The sequence below is a fragment of the Opisthorchis viverrini genome, assembly GCF_000715545.1.
Source record: "Opisthorchis viverrini unplaced genomic scaffold opera_v5_58, whole genome shotgun sequence".
Classification (NCBI taxonomy): domain Eukaryota; kingdom Metazoa; phylum Platyhelminthes; class Trematoda; order Opisthorchiida; family Opisthorchiidae; genus Opisthorchis; species Opisthorchis viverrini.
The window spans coordinates 1,319,102-1,330,459 of NW_008751716.1; the positions used below are offsets into that span (position 1 = coordinate 1,319,102).

The 11,358-nt window shown below is 44.4% G+C and overlaps 1 protein-coding gene across 1 annotated transcript in view; it reads left to right on the plus strand.

Annotated features, from left to right (window-relative positions):
- The window catches only part of T265_03934 (hypothetical protein), a gene marked incomplete at both ends in the record, with an annotated part of 79,459 nt that overhangs the window by 42,078 nt on the left and 26,023 nt on the right, over positions 1–11,358 (plus strand). Inside the window, 4 exons of the mRNA XM_009168535.1 lie at positions 308–543; positions 626–841; positions 2,867–3,127; positions 10,203–10,457. Of these exons, the coding sequence (XP_009166799.1) occupies positions 308–543; positions 626–841; positions 2,867–3,127; positions 10,203–10,457 (968 nt within the window). The remainder of the gene's footprint in view (positions 1–307; positions 544–625; positions 842–2,866; positions 3,128–10,202; positions 10,458–11,358) is intronic.

Consider the following 11,358-nt stretch of genomic DNA (forward strand, 5'->3'; position numbering starts at 1 on the left):
GCTAGACTTTCGGCTCCATCTTAATACTGATCGGGCACTATTTTCACTTGGCCCGGAAAAGTGAATAGCAGTCGAACCAGTTGTGTCTCTGAAAATCAGTCTATGGCAAATAAACAACAAGCAGAACTGAACATCTTCGGCAACAAAACGGATTAGAGTTCTTCGAGTGTTTTTTTTTTTTGATAAAACGGCGGTGCGTATTTGCGATCTCTCTCCTTCCTGTGCGGGAATGAACACCGATTTCTGGTCTACTTTTCTTTCACTAGGAAATCCTTCAGTGGCTACTCACTCTCCACATTGACCTCAGAGACGTCCTCTGTAGACCGTTCAGGTGCGGCACAAGGCTTGGCAGAAGTTCTCGGAGCAATGGGTATTGAACGCCTTCGTTCGATTCTGCCTGATTTCATTCGCACTGCAGCATCGGATTCCAAGGTTGCTCCACACGTGCGCGATGGATACCTGATGCTGTTTGTCTATTTACCTACAGTTTTCAGGGATTCGTTCGCTGAATTTATCGGACCAATCATACCAACGATTTTGAATGTGAGTGTACTATTTCTCTTCCATTTCCCTCCGGTCACTCGTATGACATATCACCTATTACCTTTTGCGTTGTTCTTTACAGTCCTTGTCTGACGAGACCGAATTTCTACGAGAAACGGCTTTGCGTGCTGCCCAAAGGATCGTACAAATGTTTGCGGAAACGTCTGTAGAATTGCTGCTCCCAGAACTTGAGAGGGGCATCGCCGACCCGAACTGGCGCATCAGACATGCTTCAGTCAAATTACTTGGAGATCTTTTGTATCAGCTCTCCGGTCTTTCAGGCAAAGGGACAACTAAGGTATGTGGCATTAATTTTTTTGTTTATTGTGGCTGACCTTTCTATGTCGTTGGACTCAATGTTAATGAGCTCTGCTTGATAAATTCGTCTACTGCATGAATCCACTGTCGCCTGCAGCAAGACGACCACCTCCTAGCCCCCCTTAATCATTACTTATCATCCAGCTACTGATCTTCCGAATAAGTAGGCTGACGCGACGTCGATTTTCAGTGCACCCAGTGTGGCGTGCTATCCGATACTGGCACGACTGTAGACTAAACATCGTATAGATCAATGTAACAAATGCTCCCTAACCAATCATTGAACAACAGACACATCTTGTGTGAGCTCATCATTACAGTGGTCTGTTTATTCTGATGCTAACGATATCCACCGTTTCTGTGGAGTGGTAGTGTTTTTTTTGCCCAGGTTAGATCAATCGGAAATCTAGTCTCCCGGACCTGTCCACTTTTAGGTGTACTGGCAGCTAACGACACCAATAAGTAGAGGAGATCTGTCGTTACAGGCCGTTTTGGGAGCATGCACTAAGAGTCTCAAAGCCGTGAGCACTATCGGATCACATCGGTGAACAGAATATAAAATGGAATTCTAGAAAACCAGGGGAACTCAGCGGCCCTAAAAGTCATCGTGGAGGCGTGACAGATAATAGAATGTGGAATTCAGTCCTACCTGCACCCGAATTGGTGATGGCGCAAGCACATAAACGGCTCGAGGTACTTGGAAAGATCCGGGATCTCACTCATCATCATCGGGTACAAGTGAAACGGTTCGAGAACAGGACAACACGGACGGCGTCGAATGAGGTATTACTTACCATATACATGGCAACTCATCCCGCAGGTCGAGGACAGTTTTTCATACAACCACTAGTGGGATCCTCGGACAAAAGTATCCCGTGATATTTCCTCGGGGTCGTCGAAGGCACTGCCTGAGCGTTCTAGTCTCCAGCATAGTTTGTCCCAGAACATAGCGAAAATGTGGTACATAAGCGGGTGCTGTATTATCATCCATACTTGAGTATACAAAGGATGAGCCGCTGATATGAGGTATATCACTAACTTCTTGAAAACTATATGTTTATGTGACAGTATCCACGGCGCTCAGAAATTCACATCCTCATGATCCAGTGAACCCAGGTTGACTGAGAACAGTCGGCCTAAAGTACACCAACTACTGAAGAATCAATGTGTTTGTGAGTACAGGTTTCAACGGTGAGTGTCCTCTCCAGTCGATCATCCTCCGATTTTTAGTCTCTATATCGAACATTCAACAACGCCGAAATTCTCAGCTTGGAATTGAACCGACTTCAACCCACTCGACTGCATTTGTCCGTGACCAAAGCCTATCTTGCTTTTTCTCCAGCCAGTCTGTCGGATACTTTGTGGGGCGGTGTCTTTCACTTTCGCCTATGTTACTTTACTAGCGGACTGTGTTTTTTAATTCTTTCTTGCGACCTTGGTTCTTTTTTTTCCTTTGTTGTGACAATGGTAGTCAAATAGAATGCTGATACCATAGATTCCCAATCGTGTTAGATGCTCTTCTCTTTCGACGTAAACTATCTGAAGGAACTGGGGGGTGAGATGGCTCAGTGGTTGGAACGCAAATTTACCACCAGAAAGTCCGTGGTTCGAACCCGACCTCTGCCTCTTGACTTCCCCGAACTAGGCTTGGGCAAACTAACAGTATCCCATCCCTTGTGCTTTCTTCGGGTGGCATGGTAGCTGAGCACTGAAAGGGTGCTACAGCCCAATGACGAAAGAAACTGATTATGCATGGTCTATCCAAAAGGTGAACACACTTCTTACTTTGTTTTCGAAAGAGCCAGTTGATACCCGAATCTCATTCGGTCAGTCAAGGAACAGTGGTGTTTCTATCAGCTTCTCAGCTCGTCTGACACTGGTCCGGAATGACAGCAGTATCTCCAGTGCAATCGCTTTTCGTGCGCGCTCTTGTTCGTTTTCATCTAGTTCATTTTTTCACTATATGCAGTCACTGACAATCTCTCTGCTCTAAAATTTTTTACAGACTGAGGATGAGGACGACACTTTCGGAACTTCTGCAGCTCATGAGCGCCTCAGTGCGATCATGGGCTCCGAACGCCACGATCGGGTCCTGGCCAGGCTGCACATGGTTCGTTCGGATCCGTCCCTGTTTGTACGCCAGGTTGCTGTACATGTTTGGAAGGTTGTTGTTCCCAACACGTCGCGTACACTGCGTGAAATCATGCCGGTTTTGATACGCCTGATTCTAGACACTTTGGGTACTTCTAACCGTGAGCAGCAACAAGTATGTCTTCTCTTGGTCAAATATCACCTAGTCTTAATACTCTTTCTGTGATGCTTTTTTCCCACATTCCACATCTAACTGGCCCTTACATACTTCTCGCGAAGGTCGTTTGAGCTTCATATTCCAATCGCCTTGATAACTGGTATGGGCACTTTGTGACGATATTAAACAGCCACTCCGTTGTTCTCGATTAATTGATAATCAGGCGACGTCAGCGAATGTTCGTAGTCAGTGTGTTATGCTAAATCAGCTTTCCATTGATCAACAGGGAGATTAATCGCACTCGGATAGTGTGTGGCGCCAACACAATAATGTTAGTTTACTGCTAAATTGTGCTGTGGTCTGCACTGCTCGTGGTTGGTCAGCTAAGACGGCGATTTTGCCGTTGTTTTATTGTGAGATGCTTCAACGGAACAGCCCCGAACATGATCAGGCGAACCACTGACACTCGCGCGTAGCATGCTTCTTTAGAACAATTTCAGCATGGACGGAACAGCATTGATGTCCAGTTCTTCGACGAAATTAGACCGTCTGTTGTCAAAAGTTTTCATTCAATTGTTTGCTTATATCTACGGTTTGGTTCATTTAGTCAGTACCCACAAATGAGTAACGCTGTGAGTGCTCCGAATCGTGTTTCTTGGAATCAGTTGGTGCATTGATCATAAACACAGCTAAGCTTCTTCTGAAAAGGGATGAATTTCATCATTTCGTGATCGCCCCTTTGTAGTCAAATGAAAACTTGGCACAACAAAGTTTTTTTAATGGCGGACAGGGAAAGTATTCAAGACGATGCTTGGACAAACAAAATGTGGATGTTAATGAATTTCGTTAAGCAGAGCGTTGATGAACACTTTGCTGGCATTCGAAGGAAACGCGGGGTTCACAGAACACTATGCTACGTGCGATGCTGTTCAACAATTAATCTCATAATGTGCTCAGTACAGCCTCGGCCATGGCAGTAGAAAAACAGAAGGAAAATTCGCAGTTGACTTGAGAGGCAAAGGAACCGAGGATATAGTGGATAGACTGAGTAACCGCGACCATTGGCATTAGATGCTGCGTGTTTTTATGTGGATTCGCGCGAGATTTCAATTTCACTAGAGGGTATAACAGCTGCGCAATAGGATACACTGCTTCGTTGGACAGCAACAGGTTTGGTGCAACCAGCACAGTCAGACTAGGTTCACACCTTACCCAGTATGGTTCACAAAAACTGTTCTTGCTGGACGTACTTCATCGGAAAAGTTTTTTTCGAGGGAAATTCGTACATCATGCTTTTAACCAAAACAGATAACGAGGTTTATCCGCATGAATTCCACCTGCTGCGATTAGGTGGACGTAAACCCTATTGGACTTCAGATTGTCAGCCAAACGGGCATCAGGTAAAGCGTTCTTGCTCAACAATGCTAGTGGCCACGCATACCTTTGCACTCTATCGGTTTGGTCTCCTGAAGCTATATGTAAAGGCATGAAGATGAAGCGCACAGTAACTCATATTCAAACGATTGATGGGAACGTGTTCTGAACCTGTCTTGATTAGCCCGTAGGGCATTTATGTACCGTACACATTGTCGGGCTCAACAACGTAAGAGCAGACCTTCACTGAATAATTCACAAGAGGCAAACCTCCACATAGTGGTTCAAATCCTCGCCAGTAGCGATGACCTGCCTTCTTTTTCTGGCAAGCACTGTTTTTAGGTACGGTGGTCCAGCCGGTATCTCGATTAGAAACCGTGAGTTAACTTCAAAGAGTTATTTTCCATAGTGTCCTTGCCAAGGTGCTCATCCTCATCGAGACCATATTAGAGGCACATGTGCTGGTATCGGTGCATGGAAGATGCGTGTATCCTGAAGCTTAAACTACCCTTCCCCCGTGCTATTTCATCAGCAGCGTCACTTTGTAGTCCAAAGGTTCGGACGAGCTAGAAAGCCGCTGGTTTGTCAGTTGAATTACTGAATCCCATACCTTTCGTTCCATCAAAATCTCGACCAGCAATACCAGGAGGCCACATAAATACGTTAAAAACTATGCCAACAAATTGCCAAATTACTCAGTTTATGGTGCGAAGTTCCGAGCACTGTTTACCCGCAGAATAAACAAATTTCTTCAAAAGATAATCCTTGGAAGAGAAATAGGATCTAATGTAAACGCATATAATCTTCTGTTTGAATAATTGTTTCTCCGGGACAACAACAATACCAGCGATGGCAACAGTTTCATGCCACATCTTTTGGAGAAAGATCAAAACAACGTTGTCAGGTGATCTCATTTGGCGTACTTAATAGCATGTAATGGTAACTCACAAGAATACTACGAAACCAGTGTCGACACGTTACTTCACCATTTGTTTTACCAAACATATGTGATACTTGCACACAATAGTGGCAGAATGATATGAGTGACTTTTGTTCAACTTGTACTGTTTGTTCTAGTCCCAGCTATACTGACCAACTATCGGTCACTCACTTTCACACAAACCAGATCTGATGTATGCCCTTCCGCGACCATGAGGGTTTGAGCCCATCAGTCCCAGTGCTCTGTGTATCTTGTCCAATTACCTGTTCTCTGTTCTAGCTTTTTCTTTTAAGATTTTGAATTCGGGGCTATACTTCGGGAAAGGATTTTATCAACCGGAAAATATGTGGCTTAAAATATCCGAGAATAGGATTGCCTCCGCAACCTTTATATCATCCAAGGTCTAGCCTCACAGTATAGCTGTTTAGGCAGACGGATCTTTTGAAAGCCAAATATAGGTGAAAAAGGTGATGGAAGTGATTGTGGCGTTTAGCACTGACTGTGTGAGTCCATCAAATTAACAAACAAGAAATCCATCCGATTCTCTGAATGACTAGAGGACAACAACCATCGATTTATCCTATTGGGAAAAGTATTGAATCAGGTAATATGCGATCTACCTAGCTGATGCTCTATTAATCACGACGGAACCGTTATCGGGTGTGCTTGGAGCAATTATGCCATTAAATGATGCATACATTGTTCGAGAATGAAACTATTCACAATAGTACCTAGTCATCCGTGTTCTTTCGTACCGTTCTCCTTCCAAAGAGAACTGACCGTCGATATCGACTAAAATCATCCCGTTGGAAACGCATCCTTTTCGGGAACAAAATATCTCCAAATTACGTCAATATGTTCAGATAGCAGAAACTTGTGGGAGTAGTCCTAATGCTCTGTTTTTAAGTTGAACGTTATCCTCGGCGATAGCAGATGGAGCCATCGTATTTCGATGCACGGTTTGTGAGCCAAAAAATCTCGACTATAGTTATACCTTAGAATAATTGCAATGTAATATGGAATCAGTCTGACTTCTTTTCTTCATTCAGCGGTAGCTGAGTTGGATCACATAAAAAATCCGGTTAATAAGCAAATGGAAACTTCCGATTGTATTTCTTTTGAGCCATCACCGAAGGACTGGTGACAATACTAGTTTTTATGATAACTCCTTTCACCTAGATCATATGTAATGCACTCTGGGCCGATGCCCAGAATGCGTAACCTTGGAACCGACTTCCCAGCTCCCAGTATTTTTTTCCACATTTTTTCCAGCTTGCTGCTCGGGCTCTTGGTGACGTGGTGCGGAAACTGGGTGAACGAATTTTGCCTGAAATTATTCCACTCCTTGTGGCTGGATTGAATTCCCCAGAACCCAACCATCGTCGCGGCGTATGCACAGGGCTCATGGAGCTTATGCGCAATTGTCCCCGAGAACAGGTGGTCTTCCGTTTTCCGTGCTATCCTTCATTTTTCCTAACAGCTGAAGACGAACCCAAGTCGGTTCTTGTTAGGATGTAGGCTAAAATTGTCTGGGTTTATGAGACAACGACTTATGAGAGCGTTGCTTGTCCCATTCAGCCTACCAGTGTGCTTTTCCGCCACACTGGCAGACAATGCCGGGTATATTATGAGCAGATGAAAAGCGACCCCTTAAAACTGCTTCAGGGAACTTGTTGCAGCCATCATACAGGTCGTACGGCTATTTAGATAACCGGTATACTCTATTCTTTGAATTCGTCATCTTGGTTTGAAATGCCTCTTGCCTGCACACCAGTATAGGCTGATCAGGTTCTTGCACTTTTCATTTTGGAATGCGGATTTATCACACTATATTTGCTGACTAATTTCATCCGAAGTGACTAATGAAAGTGTTATGTGTCTGTTCACCATCCACAAACAAGTATTTATAGCACGTTCGCGTGCGTGTTCGATCCGTTTGATAGCTCTTTGGCTGTCTATCACCTTCGTGTGCACTGTTTTCTGTGCTCCATGCGCCATTTGTGTGCGTGTGGACACGGCAACATCGACTTTTCGCTGTAGAGCTACATGTGTCTGTGATCGCCTATAATACCTATTCACTATGTATGTCTGCTTTCGTGGACTTGAACGCACGCACCCGTACTTTCGTGGTCAGTCGCGAACGATCGTGATATCTATTTTTGGCACCTACATTCTCCTAGTTGTGAACAGACTGTCCTCGAGTGTTTCGTCATGGGGACCAAAGCATGCTTGCTAGCTTCACGTGGTTTCTGCAGCGGCAAGTATGCCATGCGAGATGCTCGAGGACAATTATTTCTATGCTACCAAATTCGATGTAAGCCATCCGCTGGCATGTGATATTTAGAATAGACAGCAAGATCACTTATGTATGTCACTAGTTTTAAGATCTATCAAATAGCCCTCCGGTGATGGACCTTCCTCCCGCCCGATTTAGCTTAGCCTTATATGATTGTAACTTGGGATCACTGTACTTCCCCCACCAGCCTCCAAATTGTGGTAATGTAAACGGAACACACCATTCATTGGGTTGCTGAAAACCCCTTCGACAGCCTACATCCAGTTTCGCCTTCCTTGGGAGGGGGGTTTCATCACGTAGCAGAAGTCCTCAAATTTCCATCAGCCTGATGCCCTGCTTGATCCTAGTTCTTTTACGCTTTTCATAGGGAAAGCTTTATGTTTGTCAGGACCTTCAAGGCGAACTGTGTCCCAAAGAATACAGAAAAATTGAGGGCTACTTGGAGAACTACCTCGCTCCGTGAAAAATCTCTTCCGTACAACACGCTAAGGGCCTGTCAATGTCTTTACAAGTTGGCCATACAGAATGACTTTTCCTTAGGTTTCACCACTTCGTACCGATACATTTGAGTGGCAAGCATAGGATCTGACCTGTCGGGTCACCGCAGCGCCACAACGCGCTTACCTGATAGTCTTTTGGTTGCCTCCTCTGTGTAGTCGGCTCCATGTCATTGAGGCCGTAAACGGCCTACGCTGTCATTTTGGGAGATACCACCGCGAAACCTATGGGAAACTGATGTAGTTCACCACTCCATGACCTTGTATTGACAGTCTTTAAACGGAGCTTGCCACGAATTGAGGAACGTACCCAACTTGGTGCCATCATCTTCAAGTTCGCGTATTTTCGGGGAGTTTCCTCACATTCAAGTTTGCTCTCACCTTTGTATAATAAAAATGTATGGGGAACAAAGGGACGTTTCAGACGATTTGATCTACCTACCACTCATCCCGATAATACGATTTATTTAGGTTTCGTCATAAACCTTGTTCCACTTCACCTCATGCCTGTCGTGGTCAGGATAATGCCTCAAGTTACATTCATTGAATAGTAGATTTGATTTCTGGCCGTGGACACCTAAAACCAGTTGAATATTTGTTGGAGAGGTGCCCACTAAGCAGCTTGCACGTCTTTCCCCGTTGCTACTTCTTAAATTGAACTGTTAACACTTCAGTCTTCATTTTTTCCGTTCACTGAACTTTGTGCTTCGAATTAATGCTCCGGTCTCAAAATTTCAGTGGTCCGAGTGACTATCAAGATCATGACTTGCGTGTTTCGGTTGGATGCTTTTCATGTGGATTGATACAGCGTGAAGTCGGTCTGCTCTACTGTTCTGTGAACAGGAAATAACTTTTCTCTATGACAATGACTGTTAACCCAGTGGATGCCAACAAAGACTTTGATTTCTTCGAATCGGATTCAGATTCATGCTCACACACCTTTTGGCTGAAGTCATTAGCTCGAAATGTGATACACTTTTTTCACTGAAACGATGATACATTTTGGGTATAAAGTGTCTTTGCTGGGCAATCTGCGGTCGCATTACTTTGTTATGAACGTGTTCCTTTTTACTACGGTTGTATATTTCATCCATCTCACACACATAAGGATCAGAATTTCACGACCAAGCTTTTGCATTGCTGACTTCACAGTGACAGTGTGGGAGAAAAACTGACAGGAACACATAGTAATGCTCAAGATTGCTCGGACGATATGTGGAAATGAACTGACCTGGTTCCTACATCATCAACGCATACGAGAGTTGGCATAAGCTTCAGTTTTTGAGTGATGTTCTGGTTATAGTCGATCCTTCAACAAGGATCCTACTGAGCAGATAGCCGGGTGGTTAGCTACTTTCCCAAAACAGTCAAAGGAATATTGTGTTTGGCCCACATGAGTGGTCTCCAGTTTGTTCACCACATGGGCTGAAGCATTACGTCATTTCAGTACTTCCTCCAAACGTTAGAATGCACATGCTTCCGAGAAAATATCTCCAAAACCTCAGTGAATCACCATCCACCCGCCTATTTTTTGTCTTTCTCCTCACACAATGCTTTCTGACTTTTCAGTAGGATTTCATCTACTGCGACTATGTAGTACGAATGGCTAGAGCTGATTCGAGTGGGTCCCTTAACAAAACAAACAACTAGTATGCCGTGTATGGGTGGAATGGAACGGGAGCGTGAGTGAATTTCTCGTTTACTGCGTGACCATTCTCAGCCAGAATTGGTAGCTTGTGCTGTTAAATTTTTGAAGACGCACATAACATGATCAAGAACGCAGCTCAAACAGGAACCTTTGTGCTGTTCTAAGTCTGTTGTCTGCCATTCAAGATAAACCACTAAGCTAAGCTCACTGTAAGATTACTTGCGTTACTTCCATCGTGGGTGTCTTATGAAGTTTGGTGTGTTGAGTGCGGTAAAATTGTTGTTTATTCGATCCTTCGGTGACCTATCTTTTTCCCGTTTGTATTCTACTTGGTGTAGTTGTTTAACTACACAGACAGTCTGCTGATTCCTATTCGCCGCACACTCTGTGACGAACTCCCCGAAGTACGTCGTTCTGGTGCACGTACATTTGAAATTCTCTACGGTGCGTTGGGTGTTCGATGCTTGGATGGTGTCCTTCCAGACATCCTGGCGCAGCTCGATGATCCGAAGACAAGTCCTTATGCACTGGACGGCCTTCGACAACTGCTTGTTGTCAAGGGTAAGGCGGTCATGCCTTATTTGGTTCCAAAAGTAAGTTTGCGTTCTGAATACCATGTGTCTGTGAGCACCAGATAACGAATATAATCGAACATACAATCCACCACGCATTTCACCATAATTGAATCTTATCAGCTGAGTATGACATTAACGTTCAGCGTTTACAGACCTACCCCGAGCGCACTTTGATCTCATTGTGTGCAAATTACGTATATAGCTTGAAACAAACCACATTTTTTGTTCATTTGCGCCAAACTACATTGGGATATATCCCGTTGTTTATTTTTACCGTTGTCAACAACAACCGTGCATTATGGTAAATGCTGCAACTTCACTTTCGTACGATCATTGAGAACACGAAGAAACGGAAGTGATGTGACCATACGAAATCTCTCAGACTTTGAGAGATCGAGGTAACTCAGTGTTAATGCGCGAAGTTACAAACTGGAAGGTCCATCGTTTGAACCCAACCCAGACATATAGACAACTCCTCCCCCAGGCCTTTGTAACCTGGCCGAATCTCTGTCCTCTTGCCTTTTTCGAGGGGCATGGCAGCTATGCATTGATGGAGACAGTTTGGATGAATGCGCGACTGGGCCGTATCTACCAATATCTCTAACCGTTGATCTGTTTCGTCTCGGAGGTGGCACTAAGCAGCGTCGTTGAGTTTTCTGCTAAGGACTTTCATACTTCGTTGGCAAGTCAGTGCTCGGTCTCCCTTGGTTCGCTTCCGTCCTTTGCTTGATTATATAATCAGGGCTACCAGGAGGTTCGTTGACTGGCATACGGAGCATTTGACCAAGCGAGCGCAAGCTATGGAGTAAGACCATCTCATCTATCTTGGACGAGGTGTTTTTTTTCCGAATATCATTTGACTTCAGCTTTACCTATCTGATGTTTCCTCCAGACGCATGCGATGTTCTGAAACACCAAT